General features: G+C 41.6%; 1 protein-coding gene across 1 annotated transcript in view; it reads right to left on the minus strand.

The window, feature by feature from the left end:
* LOC115460552 (transcobalamin-1-like) overlaps nt 1–15432 on the minus strand; it is a 43887-nt gene extending 28455 nt beyond the window's left edge. Inside the window, exons 1-3 of the mRNA XM_030190315.1 lie at nt 15299–15432; nt 3640–3828; nt 992–1141 (exon numbers count right to left, since the gene is read on the minus strand). Coding sequence (XP_030046175.1) covers nt 992–1141; nt 3640–3828; nt 15299–15365 — 406 coding nt within the window. The 5' untranslated portion in view covers nt 15366–15432. The remainder of the gene's footprint in view (nt 1–991; nt 1142–3639; nt 3829–15298) is intronic.
* Nucleotides 15433–15767: the final 335 nt, after the last annotated feature.

The following is a 15767-nucleotide window of genomic DNA, read 5'->3' on the forward strand; positions in this document are numbered from 1 at the left end:
CATTTTAGCATCCTCCTACTGCTCAGTTTGGAATTCTCACCTGCACTCTGGTTTACCTTGGACTTCTGCCTGCAATCTTTTACTTTGATTTTTGCCTGGAGCTTTGATAAATCTCAATCTATCGGTCTTACCCTAGAGGGACTCTAGAGAATTAACCGGACTGGGGTGACAGCACTGCTTCTGGGAATTCAGGACACTGGACTTCCTATACCAATTTTCCTAGATTACCTATAGTGGTCAAGAGAATGAGTGTGAGAGTGAGTAATGCCTGACTGTGACTGCTTATGGGGTTATGATTGGGGTTTAGGATAGGAGTGTTAATCTTTTAGAAGATATTGATCTGTTTCATTCAAGATTGCCTTGTATGTTATGCGCAGTTGATCAATGTGCGGTCAGGGCAATAAATTTGGTGTGGGGTTGTAGTGGGGGGGGGGGGGGAGAGGTTAAAATGGTTAAAAGTTTGATGACTGTATTTGCCTTACTGTACTGAGCGGGTGTTAGTTGAGCGGGTGTTAGTTGTTCTGGAAAGGTATTTATCGATGCTACTAGTAGTTTCAACATAATTTAGTCATAAATTTAAAAATTGTTTAGCGATGACAAGGAAAGGAGGGGTAGGGGAGGAGAAGGGGTTGAGGGGCTAGTTTATTGGAAATATGGATGACAGACAGTATTTTGTTGATATAACCCTACATGTCATGACATTGGACAATGCGTGCATTTTATTGACTGATATGTTACTTATGTTCTGTCATCAATAAAAAACTGTTGAAAGTTAAGACTGCTTATGGGATTAATTCCATGGTGTGACTGAATGTGGATATAAACAATGTCTGCATATCAGGAGTGAGAAAGGAGGGAGTAAATGCCTGGTGTAACTATGTGCAGGAGTAAGTTACAGGTGCAATGAAAATAAGAGTGAAACAGGGTAAAAGAGAATGACAAGCACACATACTTAGACGGCCAACATTCAGAGAAACGATGGGACACTTACGGATATTTTGCAACTCTTCATTGTACTTCCTCTGTAATAGGTCCACCAGGTCGACACTGGAATTCCAGGCTAAGACGTTCTGAGGATCACTACATGATGCCTGAAGTGCTAGAACAGAAAGGGCCACTTGCCCTGAGCTGAAAGTCACATCTGTAGGAAACAAACATAGAACATGCTTGCAAACAAAGACCATATGACCAATCCAGTCTGCTCATCCATGCTACCTGCTCAGCCTTACAGTCCCTTGTTTTCCATCCAGTATCCTTGTCCTATGCTTTCTTTGTTTCTACCACCACCACTGGGAGGCTGTTCCATGTGTTTAACACTTTCCTTGGATTACTCCTGAGTATATCTCCTTTCACCTCTACCCTATGACCCCCTCATTCTAGAGCCTCCTAGTGCATTTACACCTTGGAGGAATATAAATCTCGTTATCATTTCTTCCCTATAAGATAAAGACCTACAACAACAACAAAAAATAAGATCTATTACACCAAATAAAAATCTGAAAAATCTAAGATACATACTGGTGAATTTCTGGAAAAATACAGAGGTGTGGTAGCCGTGTTAGTCCACTTTTAAAGGTAATCAATAGAAATAAAACAAAATAAAACATTGTTTTATTTCTATTGATTACCTGGAAAAATACAGGACATATATATATAACCTTTTCAAAAATAAGGAGGAAAAGACCTTAGCCAGCTCTAAGAAAGAATCAAAGCACTGCACAGTGAGCACAACTGACATTATTGCCTGAATATTTGATGGTGCTGTTGACCTCTCATACAGTGAAGTTACACTGTTGTGCGTCCAAAGTTTGGTAGATACTATAGATGAGAATTAAAGTTTTGATATTGAAGCTATCAAACAATTTTTGGAGGTTTTTAGACTGATGATTATGTTTTGACCGATTACAATGTTGAGTGGTTATATTCAAATTTAAACCTAAGTATCATTGATAACGGTCTTTATGAGATCTTTTCCTCCTTATTTGTGAAAAGGTTACGTATATTTCCTGTATTTTTTCCAGAAATTCACCAGTTTGTATCTTTAAGATAACGACCTCCAACCATTTTAGTAGCTGCTCTCTGCACCAGTTCTATCTAGTTTATATCCTTGAATGCTCTTAAGAGTGAAATGTTGGGGATAATTTTATAGCAACCAAAACAAGTGGAGAAGAAGGAATGGTCTTCCAACAATGGACACCCATATGCTGATTAGTCTACACCAGTAAGCAGTCTTTATTTGTCAAATGGTTTTTACTTTACCCACGATTGAAAGAATGACACACTGAGATCAATACAGCTGTTTATATACCGTACTTTCTGAAAAAATTTAGTTTTTATACGGCTGGTTATATGTGATATTGGTCTTTATCTCAGCAGGGGTTTTTTTTTCTCTACATATTACATCAACAGCAGACTCCTGAAGCAGGCTGTTTTTGCCAAAACATGGTCCCGTGTCAGGTCTAGCTGTTTGACAAAGACTGTTCACCGTGGACTAATCAGTGTACGAGTGTCCATTGTTGAAAGACCCATCCTTCTGCTCCACTTGTTTTGGTTGCTGTGAAGTATTTGCAGTGGTCATTTGTTCCTCCACCTTGGTGGCTACCTTCTCAGGATGGAGCCCTATTAATATTGGTCTATAGATTTGTACAGAGTACTCTAAATGAGGTCTCACCTGAGACTTATTCAGAAGCAGATAACCTTGGATTATTTATTCAGAAGCAGATAACCTTGGATTACATCTCTGTGTCTCTGTCTCCATCACTCTCCATGTCAAAGACAGAGTGAGAATGAAAAAGACAGCAGAGGAGAGGCAAGAACAGATGAAGGACTTCAAGAGACTACATGATTCAAGTCTCTTGAAACAAATACAAGGTGTTATTATTAAAATTGTTAAGCGACCCATAAGCAGGTGACCATAGAAAGGCCTAACAGGCACAGAGAGAATGTTTCTGACCCACAGGAAGAGCAATAGGGAGAGAGAAAGAGGGAGACACAGCAAGGGCAAGTAAATTTGAGAGAGAAACATAAAAATTAGTAGATAAAGGTTAAGAATGCCTTATTTGAAACAGGGGCGTAGCTATGGGTGGGCCTGGATGGGCCCAGACCCACCCAGTTTTGTCTCAGGCCCATCCTCACCTTCTCCCACCCCCGCCATAGCGCTGCCTCCTCTCCTGCACTTCACGGTCTCTGTTTCCCACCCTCGCGGCAGCGCTTGCAATTTGCTATCAGCGCTGCCTGCCTGACAGTTGACAGATGCGGTGCAACGTCCTCCTGCTCCGGGGCCTTCCCTCTGCTGTGTTGATTCAACTTTCTGTTTACCCAGGGTGGAATGCACGAGGCAGAGGGAAGGTCCCAGAGCAGGATGTCGTCGTGCCGCGTCTGTCAGCTGTCAGGCAGTGCCGTTAGCAAATTGCAAGCGCTGCCGCGGGGGTGGGAGACGGAGACCATGAAGTGCAGGAGAGGAGGCAGCGCCATGGTGAGGGCGGGGAGAAGGTGAGTGGAGGCAGCGCCAATAACTTTAAATTTGCTGGACAGACACGTGTGTGTATGTGGGGGTTGTAGTGCCCACCCATCCAACCCGTTGACCCACCCAAAAATTGCCTTCTGGCTACGCCACTGATTTGAAAATTGATTCCTTACTGATTTGATCTCTAAAGACTGCATCTTCTTTGAGTTTCTCAATCATCTCTTTTTCTATCTTCAGGTTGTGGTCTCTAGCCAGCCGCAGAGCTAATAGGATACTAGGGTTCGGAATGTCATCTGGATTGTAGGAACTGAGCATCCGTCTCAGTAGATAGGTCACTGAAGATTGTTCATTCTCACTGACAGCTGAAGAAGAAGAACAACAACAGGAAAGGTGAGTCTGTGAAATGAGCACCCAGTTGTTGACAATGAGATTCAATTGTAAGAGAAAATATACAGATTAAACCTGTATTTTCCCCTTGCTCTTCCTAATTGTACATCAGTGTCTGTATGTAGCTGGTGGCTGGCAGCCTTTTCTGTTAGCCAATAAGAGTGAATAGCTGGTGGCTTTGTTTTTAGTCATCTGCAGACCTAGGGTCTCTAGGCTGCATGTCTGACTTGCTGTTTTTCCTGTGTACATCCTGCATCTGTTCTAGTACATGAGGTACTCAGACCTTCTGGCACCAGATTGTACCAGAGGATTACAGCAATTTCTGACAGTTTCAGAAACAAATCCTAGAAGCAGGGAAGGAGTTGGACCTTCTGAATGAGTGTTGCTAGTGATACATACATAGGGTAGATCACCAATTGAAGACGTAGGTGTAGTGGAAGTCAAATTCAGAACTTTAATGCACAAATACAACCAGAGCTGTCGGTTTTCGGCCATAATGGAAACTAATGCCGGTCATCTCAAACCTGGCCAAATCCAAGCCCTTTGGTTGTGGGAGGAGCCAGCATTTGTAGTGCACTGGTCCCCCTGATATGTTAGGACACCAACCGGGCACCCTAGGGGGCACTTCTAAAAATTAAAAAATAAAATAAAAATTGCTCCCAGGTGCATACCTCCCTTACCTTGTGTGCTGAGCCCCCCAAAACCCACTCCCCACAACTCTACACCACTACCATAGCCCTTAGGGATCAAGGGGGGCTCCTACATGTGGGCACAGTGGGTTTTGGGGGGTTTAGGAGGGCTTAACATTTACCACCACAAATGTAACAGGTAGGGGGGTGGGTCTGGGTCCACCTGCCTGAAGTGCACTGCACCCACTAAAAACTACTCCAGGGACTTGCATACTGCTGTCAGGGAGCTGGGTATGACATTTGAGGCTGGCATACAGGCTGGCAAAAAAAGTCTTTGTTTTTATTTTTTTAGGGTGGGAGGGGGTTGGTGACCACTGGGGGAGTAAGGGGAGGTGATCCCCGATTCCCTCCGGTGGTCATCTGGTCAATTGGGGCACATTTTTTAGACTTAGTCCTAAAAATAAATGGACCAAGTGCAGCCGGCGAAATGCTCGTCAGAGCCAGCCATCTTTTTTCCATTATTGGGCGAAGCCGGCCATCTCGTAGCCATGCCCCCATCCCGCCTTCTGTACCCTGCCTTGAAGTTTGCCCGGCTCTGCGACGGAAAGCAGTTGGCGCCGGCCAAAATCGGCTTTCGATTATACCGATTTGGCCGGGTTCAGGAGATCGCCGGCCATCTCCCGATTTGTGTTGGAAGATGGCCGGCGATCTCTTTCGAAAATAAGTTGGATAGTTATTTCTCCATTCCAACTTCTGTATGTAGATAAAACCAAGAGAGAACTTAGAACAAGAATTATAGAACATCAACGTGCAATCAGTCATAAGGCAATTCAGAAACCTGTACGCTTGAGCAGCTTAGATTTCTGGTAATAAGTAAACCCAATCTCTCATGGAGGAGGAGATTTGAATAAACTTTTGCTGCAAGAGGAACAGAAATATTTTCAGATTTGACACTTTCACTCAAAGGACCCAAAACGTCTGAATTTCTAGTTCAGTTATGGGTTTGAGCTAGGTCAACATGTCCATCAGTAAGTACCAGAGAGGCAGCCTAGTGGTGGTTAATAAATCCCAATAAATTAAAAAAAAAAGTGCAGTAGACTTCACATAAAGGGACCCAGGTACAAATCCCACCTAAACTCCTTCATATTGTATTGTGAGCCCTCTAGGAGCACAGAAAACCTACCGTACCTAAAGGTCTACCACTGCAATAGCTCTCAGGCAGGGCTGGCGGAACGTGGTAAGCAGGGTATGCATGGCAGGGGGGCGCCAACATTCAAGAGGCACCAGAAACTGCCATACTTACCCTGCACTACACTACAGCCCTCCCTAGAAGACCTACCTTGATCCTTGAAGGCTGCCCTAGTGCTGTAGAGGCCGCTGCAGGGGCAGAAAAGAATCCCACTCTTTCCTGCCCTCTGCCACCTCCTCTGTTTCCCTTTGCTCTTCTGTGCCATGGGCGGCACCGCCATATTTTCAAAATGGCTGCCGAGGCTTCTGGCAGCAATCTCGGCAGCCTTTTTGAAAACCCAGCGGTGCCACCACCCACAGCACAGAAGAGCAAAAGGAGACGGAGGAGCAGCAGAGGGCAGGTAAGAGTAGGATTCTTTTCTGACTCCACAGCCGCAGAGGCCACTACACAACCAGGGCGGCCTTCAAGGATCAAAGTTAAGTCTTCTTGGGAGGGTTGTAGTGTGTGGGAGAGGGGAGTTGTAGTATGCGGAAGAGGTATGGCGGTGGCAGTGGGGAGGGGGGCAGGTTTTGGCATAGTATAGCTCATCACAAGGACAAAATATAAGAAAATCAATGGACTGCATTAGGGGCTTATAGCCCAGTTTAGTTATGTTTAAGCAAATGAGAGATCTGCATGAAAGAAAATATTTATTTTTATTATTTTGATGTCTGAAAACCACTTGTCCCTGAAACACGCTCAAAACAGAATAATCCATTTGTACAAAAGAGATTTATTTATTTATTGTTTGCATTTGTATCCCACATTTTCCCACCTCTTTGCGGGCTCAGTGTGGCTTACAATAAGATAAGAATAATGAAAATACATTTGTTACAACTTGGTTATGGGTTATATTGTACAAATTATGCGAGATAATCGAATTATCATTAGGAATATCACAATGGGACGTCAACATGAAGCTTAAGGGCAGTGTTAAGACACAACGGCATATGGTGTACATATTTCTGTGAGTAAGTGTATGAGTAGTGTTGAATTATAGGGGATGGGAGATCATAAGTGGATGTATGATGCATTGATGAACAGTGAGTGTGGACTCTATGTGTTTTGGTTCTTTCCATAGATTGATTCAAATAGATGGGTCTTCAGTAGTCTGCGGAAGGATGCTTGTTCGTGGATCGCTCTTAAGTTGCGTGGCAGTGTGTTCCAAAGCTGCGTGCTCGTGTGAGAAAAGGTTGAAGCGTGTAGCGTCTTGTATTTCACGCCCTTGCAAGTAGAGAAATGGAGGTTGAGGTTTTTTTCGGGAAGATCTCCTAGCATTTCTGGGTGGTAAGTCAATCAACTCGGACATGTAGGCTGGGGCTTCGCCGTGAATGATCTTGTGGACTAGTGTGCATACCTTAAAAGTGATGCGTTCCTTAAGTGGAAGCCAGTGTAGTTTTTCTCGTAGTGGTGTTGCCCTTTCATACTTTGGTTTTCCGAAGATGAGTCTGGCTGCTGTGTTCTGGGCTGTTTGAAGTTTCCTCAGTGTTTGCTCTTTGCAGCCTGCGTATAATGAGTTGCAGTAATCCAGATGGCTGAGGACGAGGGATTGCACTAGGTTACGAAAGACGAATCTTGGGAAGAATGGTCTTATCCTTTTCATTTTCCACATGCAGTAGAACATCTTCTTAGTTGTGTTGTTTGCATGGGTTTCAAGTGTTATGTGGCGGTCGATAGTGACACCAAGGATTTTTAGCGTTTTTGAGATTGGAAGGTTTAGGTTTGGTATATTTATCACTTTGAATTCGTTAGTGTTGTATTGATGATGATGATGAAGTGAAGATGTGATTCCATGTGCTCCAATGAAAGGAAAGTTGAATTTTACTTCCAATCTTTGTAACACCAGGCTTCCCAAAGTAGATTATAACAACAGTTAAGATGAGCCCATCAGTAAACAGGATATCCTCACTGAAATTTGGCCATATATTACTGTATTATATAGAACAGTGTAGAAAAAAGGAGCACAAAATGCAGCCTTTATTAGTGCTGTTTCCACCAGCTATAATAATTTTTAAGCAGTTTTAGTGATATTCAATTTTATTTCATGATATAAATATTTACATATGGGAAGCTTTCGAGTAAATTAAAAAGCTGTCAACTAAAAAAAATGTTTGTTCTTCGTCTTTTAAGGCACTGGGCTGAAAAAGGGTGTGGGGTGGGAGAAGGGGGAGGGAGAATAGAGAAAGGAGATGCTGGACAGAAGGGGGGGGGGCACCAACTGATAGTTTGCAGGGGGAGGGGGAAAGAGACCCTAGCACCGGCCCTGCTGTCAGGCTTGCAGGCCACTTATATATTTAGGTACAGGAGGTATTTTTATGATCCAGGAAGGTTCATATATTTGTACTGAAATGTGAATTAAAGTAGGAATTGAACCTGGATCTCATTGTTCACTGTCCACTGCGCTGACCATTAGGCTACTCCATCCACTTGCTTGTTGCTTTCTTAGGAATGGCCATAATCGTTATACCCACACTAGCCCACTCCTCAAGTCACTTCACTGGCTCCCTGTCCGCTGCCGCATACAGTTTAAACTTCTCTTACTGACCTTTAAATGCATCCACTCTGCAGCCCCCATTACCTCTCCACTCTCATCTCTCCCTATATTCCTTCCCATGAACTCCGCTCTCTGGACAAATCTCTCTTGTCGTCCCCCTTCTCCTCCACTGCTAACTCCAGGCTTCATTCCTTTTCTCTCACGGCACCTTATGCCTGGAATCGTCTTCCTGGACCTATACGTCTAGCTCCATCTCTACCTGTTTTCAAATCCATGCTGAAAACCCACCTTTTCCCTGCTGTTTTTGGCTCCTAGCCTCTACTCATTTGCCTTCCCCTTGCTCCTTCCTTCCTTCTCACTCAGTACTTCCCTCACCTGTAACTGACTTGTCTGTCTGTATTATTTAGATTGTAAGCTCTTTTGAGCAGGGACTGTCTCTTTGTGTCAGGTGTTCAGCGCTGCGTGCGTCTTGCAGCGCTATACAAATGCTAATAATAATAATTTTTATTTATTTATTTTGTATTTATTTGTAGCATTTGTATCCCACATTTTCCCACCAATTTGCAGGCTCAATGTGGCTTACATTTACCGTGGTGGCAATTGCCATTTCCGGTTGACAGAATTACAAATGGTATTGCATTAAGGTACGTACATACATTGTAGAGAAGAATACATTATGGTATCTCATAATAATATCTGGAGCAATCATAGAGCATGGTATCTACTGTCACTGCCACAGCTTTGGGGGTGGGTGGGAGGGGGTCAGTGATCATTATGGGATTAAGAGGGGACATGTCCTAATCCCTCCAATGGTCAACTGGTCAGTTAGGGCAAATTTTTCTGACTTAGTCATGACTGAAGAAAACAGCAGGGTAACCGATCTGCAAACTCCAAGATGGAAAACAGACAAAGCAGATACGTATATGAAAAAAAACAGTATTTAATGGAAATTCGATGAAAATGAAATTAGAAGGCCCGACACAGGCCGTGTTTCGCCCAACTGGGCTGCATCAGAAGGAAGCAGATTTCCTGATTGTCCATGAACTGGTCCTTCCAACAATTTATATTCTTCCTAAGATACACAAATCTCTGTCCAAACCCCCTGGTAGACCAATTGTTTCTGCCTGTGGATCATTGTTAGAACCACTTTCAATTTTTACAGATAAATTTTTATGTCCTTTTGTTTTTAAGATTCCATCATATGTTCAAGACTCGGCTGATATAATCAATACACTTAACATCATGATTGTTAGTAATGATATGCTTTTAGTTGCTTTTGATATAGAAAGCTTATACACGAACATTCCACAATTAGAATCCATTGAAATTATTAGAGATATATTAACCAATCGCACCTCTCATCAGAGAATTCCTACAGAATTCATTATAGAATTGAAGACTATTGCTCTTACCAAAAATTATTTTGCATTTGACGGTAAATTTTACCAACAAGTCAAGGGTACAGCAATGGATGCCACATTCACACCCTCGATAGCGAATTTATATGTTGCTGATTTTGAAAAGAAACATCTTATGGACAATATATACATGAATAGCATATATGTATGGAAAAGATTTATAGATGACATCTTCATGATTTGGAAAGGGACAGAAGATGACCTTAAATTATTTTTCAATTGGTTGAATTCCTTGGATACAAATCTCAAATTTCAAATGATATATAATAACAGAATTGTTTCTTTTTTTAGACATTAATATTAGCATTAGAGGTGATAAATTTATTACCGACATTTATCGGAAACCCACGGATGTCAATAAATTTTTGAATTATAATAGCTGTCATAGTACATCACTTAAATCTAACTTACCTTATAGCCAATTTTTGCATCTGAAACGTCTCTGTTCTGATTCTAGGACGTATGCATTAAGATCAATGGATATGGCCAACTGATTTATAGATAAAGGCTACCCCAAAAAATACATAGATATGGGTTTTCATAGAGCTTCTAATGTGTCTAGAGAATTATTGTTAAATCCCATACCAAAAGCAGCTGACAAAATAAAATAATTTGTACCCTACCATTTACCAATATGTCTAAATACATTGCGAATATTTTTAGGAAACATTGAGGGGCATAATCGAACGGGACCAGCCATCTCTAAGGGCGGCCATCTGTAATGACGGCCCCGTAAAGCGGCGTACCCGACCGTATTATCAAAACAAGATGGCCAGCCATCTTTGGTTTCGATAATACGGTCGGGGCCAGCCAAATCTCAACATTTGGGCCGGCCTTAGAGACAGCCACCATTGGTTTTTGCCGATAATAAAAACTAATGGCGGCCATCTCAAACCTGGCCAAATCCAAGCCATTTGGTCGTGGGAGGAGCCACTGGTCCCCCTCACATCCCAGGACACCAACTGGGCACCCTAGGAGGCACTGCAGTGGACTTCACAAAATGATCCCAGATGCACAGCTCCCTTACCTTGGGTGCTGAGCCTCCCAAAACCCACTCCCCACAACTGTACAACACTACCATAGCCCTTAGGGATGAAGGGGGGCACCTAGATGTGGGTAAAGTGGGTTTCGGGTGGGTTTTGGAGGGCTCCCATTTACCACCACAAGTGTAACAGGTAGGGGGGGATGGGCCTGGGTCCACCTGCCTGAAGTGCACTGCAGTACCCACTAAAAACTGCTCTAGGGACCTGCATACTGCTGTCAGGGAGCTGGGTATGACATTTGAGGCTGGCATAGAGGCTGGAAAAAATATTTTAAATTTTTTTTTAGGGTGGGAGGGGGTTAGTGACCACTGGGGGAGTAAGGGGAGGTGATCCCCGATTCCCTCCGGTGGTCATCTGGTCAGTTTGGGCACCTTTTCAAGGCTTGGTCCTGAACAAAAAAGGACCAAGTAAAGCCGGCCAAATGCTCGTCAGGGCCGGCCTTCTTTTTTCCATTATTGGCCGAGGCCGGCCATCTCTTAACCACGCCCCCGTCCCGCCTTCGGTATACTGCCGACACGCCCCCTTGAACTTTGGCCGGCCCTGCGAAAATAAGCAGGATTGGCACCCTTGTACAAGGATTAGATGCTTTCAATGATAAGAAATTAATTGTGGCATATAAGATCTTTTAGTTCCATCTGCACTACCATTTCACGTTAAACCATTAAATAATCTACCGAGTGGACATTTCCCCTGTGGTACATGCTCAGTACAGTGCCGTAGCGAGGGCGGCTGACACCCGGGGCGGGTTGCCGCTGCGCACCCCCCCCCCCCGGGTGCAGCACGGCGCCCCCCTCGGCGCGCACCCTCCCCCGGAGTGCATTTTTACTTAGTTTAGAAGCGATCTTACTTAGTTTAGAAGCGAGGGGCGGGCGGGAGGGCCGATCCGCCCCCGACTCCATGTCGATGGGAGCTGCGTCGGCTCCATTGGTTCCTTGCTCTCTCTGCCCCGGAACAGGAAGTAACCAACAGAGATGATGCCCCCCCCCAGCGGCGTGCACCCGGGGCAGACTGCCCCACCGCCCCCCTTCCTACGTCACTGGCTCAGTATGTGCAGTCAATATGAAAACACAAACTTTTTTTTCCATCCTCTAAATAAACAATTTTTTAATGATATTTTTATGACAATTTTCATGATAATATTTACTAATTTTCAAATAATTTTTATTTATAAATCGATTTTTATTTTATTTTTATTTTTTCATCTTTCTTTTTTAGGCAATTTTATTATTTTTTCATTTTGTTTTTCATTTTTTATTTACTGTCCATACACATATTCTTTTACAAATATTTAAGTATTTTTTTTATATTTTTTTATATTTTCATAATTTTCTCATTTATAGATAGACAAGCATCAAGTTTTATAAACTTCATATTTTTTCATATTTTTCATCTATATAATCATTCATTGTTTACCATTTACCATAGTTTCAGGACTAACTTTTAAGTTTAAAAAGCATATAAATGAATATATGTTTTATTTTTATTTCTATTTTATTTTTTGATACTACTAGATGTCGTACTTAAAGTCTGAAATTTATATACGAAAAATATGCAACATATATTTCTTTACACCACTAGATGGCGCTCAAATTTCATTTTCCACACATTCGATTTGTACGTTTTCATTGTGATGATGTCATTGATAGATGGGTAACGACTAAAACTATTTATGTATACGTTTTTCAAATTTGTAATGCAATGTAATAGAATTGTATTATTTAATTTTTATAATGTGGACTATTTTAAATGGTTTTGGATAGAATGCTCCAGCATACACTTTGACCTTTTGTATTAGGTATAATATGTAGTGAGCTGGTGGTTTCCCTTCATTCATTTTTTTTGTGTGACAGATGTAGACCTGCGGCTTTGGAGTGTAAGTATATCTGCTAGACCCTTTGCCATAATTATCTTTGGATTTTCGAAACCACTGCTTGCTTTAAATTAGTCAATGTGCATATCGTTTATTTTACTACATATGCACTGTTCATAAGCTAATGACAAATATGGGAGGTCTTCCATTCAACTCTGTTTATATTTAGCCTAATCAAAGCAGTATACTCGGTATCCTCAGTCCGTTGAAAGGAAAATTGAGCAGTTTGAGTAAATTTGCTTTTTGATCATTGTGAACGGCATTCCACTTTGAGATAACATATCTCTGATACATTGTCAAACGTTTGTTGTAGGACTCTTCTCTTTGAAGTGCCTTCGGTTAAGTAGTCCTTTCATTCCACTTTACATTTGTGAGTTCAATAACTAGGTAATTTATCTCATTATTTTTCATTTTATTAATAATCATTATTTATGGTTTGTCCAATCTAATCAATATTATTGATTTATTTAATAGTATCCAATCATCACAATATTTTAAAATGTATGGTTTCTTTGATTTATTTAATACTGTTTAATCATTTATTTAATTATTTCAACTCCACCACTGGTTCAAATAAATTCTTCTACATTATTAAAAAAAAATTTTGAATCTCAATACTGTTTTATTAAATAACAATTTTTTTAATTCCATAACTTGCTTAAGAGTATTATCTATTTTTCATTTTTAATTTATCTATTTTCACTTATTATTATTTATCATTTATGTTTTATATTTTTTTATTCTTTTATTTTCTATTCTTTATTCTTTTTCAGATTTTTAAGTGGAAATTATATGATCACAAAGATATCCATTAGGTAGGTGTTCAATTTATTGCACAGTTAGTTGTCTCGGTCATTTTGCAGCATATACTTTATTATTTATTATTTACATTATAATATGTATTTTATGTGTATCACATATAATCAATTTTTATTGTTTTGCATTATAATATGTATTTTATTTATTTATTTATGATCTACATATTGTCTATTTTTAGAGTGTATATTATTATTCATTATTTACAATTATTATTTTTATTATTTGATATTATAAAATGCTTTTTTATGCATATCATGTATAAGTAATAATTTTGTATATATTTTTTGGCATTATAGTATGTATTTTAGGGCGTTTCTAGCAATTCAAGGTTTTACAGCTATAATGGAACAAAACCAAAACATCTGGGGCTGAGACTTCAACATTTTGGTCTAGACCTGGTTTTTTTTAGAGCGAATAAGGCACAAAAAGGTGCCCTGAATGACCAGATGACCACTGGAGGGAATCAGGGGTGACCCCTGCCCATTCCCCAAAGATGTGAATAAAAATCTTACGAACCTCTATGACAGCCTGAGATGTTATAGCCAGGTGTATTACAGCATCATGCAGGTCCCTGGAGTAGTGTAGTGGTTGGTGCAGTGCACTATGGAGTGGGGGGACACAGGTCCCTATCTCCCTGTACCTGTCACACCTGTGGAAAGTTGCCAAAACCCTACTGTACCCACATATAGATGCCCCCTTCACCCATAAGGGCTATTGTAGTGGTATACAGTGGGCGGCGGTTTGGGTGGGTTTTGGAGAGCTCAGGGGACAAGACAAGGGAGCAATGGTGAGATGTGTACCTGGGAGCATTTTTATGAAGTGCACAGCAGTGCCCCCTAGGGTGCCCCATTGCTCTCCTGGGATGTCTGGGGGACCAGCCCCGCTTCAGTTGGCCTAATGGTAGGACCCCCACTGTGTGTGAGGATTTACACTAACTGAAACCTGGTATAAATCTTTGCACATAAGTTAGGTGCAGATCTCCCAAATTCTCTAATACTGATCGCATCTTTAGTGAATGGCCCTAACCCACCCATGCCCCTCCCATGGCTATGTTAAAAAAATTCTTGCTAAAAAATGTATGCGTGCATCTTTATAGCATAGTGCATAGCAAGATGCGCATGTAAATCCAAATTGTTGCCTGTTAATGTCAATAAATGATCATTAGCACTCAATTATTGGCGTGAATAGGCTTGTAACTCAATTAGCACCATTTATAGAATTTCGGGGGGGGGGGGGGGATAGTTGAATTTTGCTGCTGAACATATGTTTTTTCCTGCTCTCACTTCACCCTGAAACACTCCCCTTTTTTTGGGCCACATAACTTTCTCTGTTTAGTAATCCTAAACAGCCAAAGTTAAGGGGAGTTGGAGGAGTGACCTAGTGGTTAGAGCACCGGTCTTGCATTCCAGAGGCGGCCCAGTTCAAATCCATCCCACTGCTGCTCCTTGTGATCTTGGGCAAGTCACTTAACCCTCCATTGCCTCAGGTACAAACTTAGATTGTGTGAGCCCTCTTGAGACAGAGAAATATCCAGTGTACCTGAATGTAACTCACCTTGAGCTACTACTGAAAAAGGTGTGAGCAAAATCTAAATAAATAAATAAAATGCACAAGCAGTGTATACTTCAAAAGAAAAGTACTCAGTCAGTGTCACTGAATATCAAGCTATATACAACCAGCAGATAGAGAGGGACAGCAGATCCTCGAAAGAGACAGAAAGAGAGAACAGTCCTAGTGAGAGAGAGAGAAAACCTAATGGCCAAAGCAGAGAGGAGGCAGAGAGATGGAACACAAACATAGAAAACCAATAGAAAAAAAATGCAAACAAAACATGACATAAAGAATCTGAGGGAAAGATGCAGCTATAAGCAGAAGTTACATGTGAGAATGAAGAGACAGAAGCTAGAGAGACTGTCACAAAGATAGAGCAGGACACAGACTCACAGCACTTTCTGGTCTCCAGCCCAGAGCTGAGAAGACCAAGCAGGGTAAGCAGGATCAGGAGTATCATCGTTGAGTCTCCGCACTGCACTTGACACCTGAAGGTATGCTGAGCCTGGAAATGACTCTCCCTGACCTCAGCTCCTCTTTCTTTTATTCAGTGTGTGAGTGTGTGATGTAATTAGAGAACAATTGTGGGCAGGGATTTCCCAATAACATCCTCCACCCTGGGAGGGGTCAGAAAGGAATCACTAACACAGGCAACCGTGACTCCTCCATCCTGCTGGACTACCTTCAAACTCGTGAAATGAAATGGCAACAACATGGCCGCAGTTTTATTCAAAACACATGTTTATGAAGTTAGGGCACCTAAGCCAGCCAGGAACTTTTCAGTTTCAACATAACAATTCCCAGTCCGTCACCATTAGCAAGACTGATAGTTCCAAGATCAGAAAGAACAATTCCCCTGCCA

The sequence above is a fragment of the Microcaecilia unicolor genome, chromosome 1, assembly GCF_901765095.1.
Source record: "Microcaecilia unicolor chromosome 1, aMicUni1.1, whole genome shotgun sequence".
Taxonomy (NCBI): Eukaryota; Metazoa; Chordata; class Amphibia; order Gymnophiona; family Siphonopidae; genus Microcaecilia; species Microcaecilia unicolor.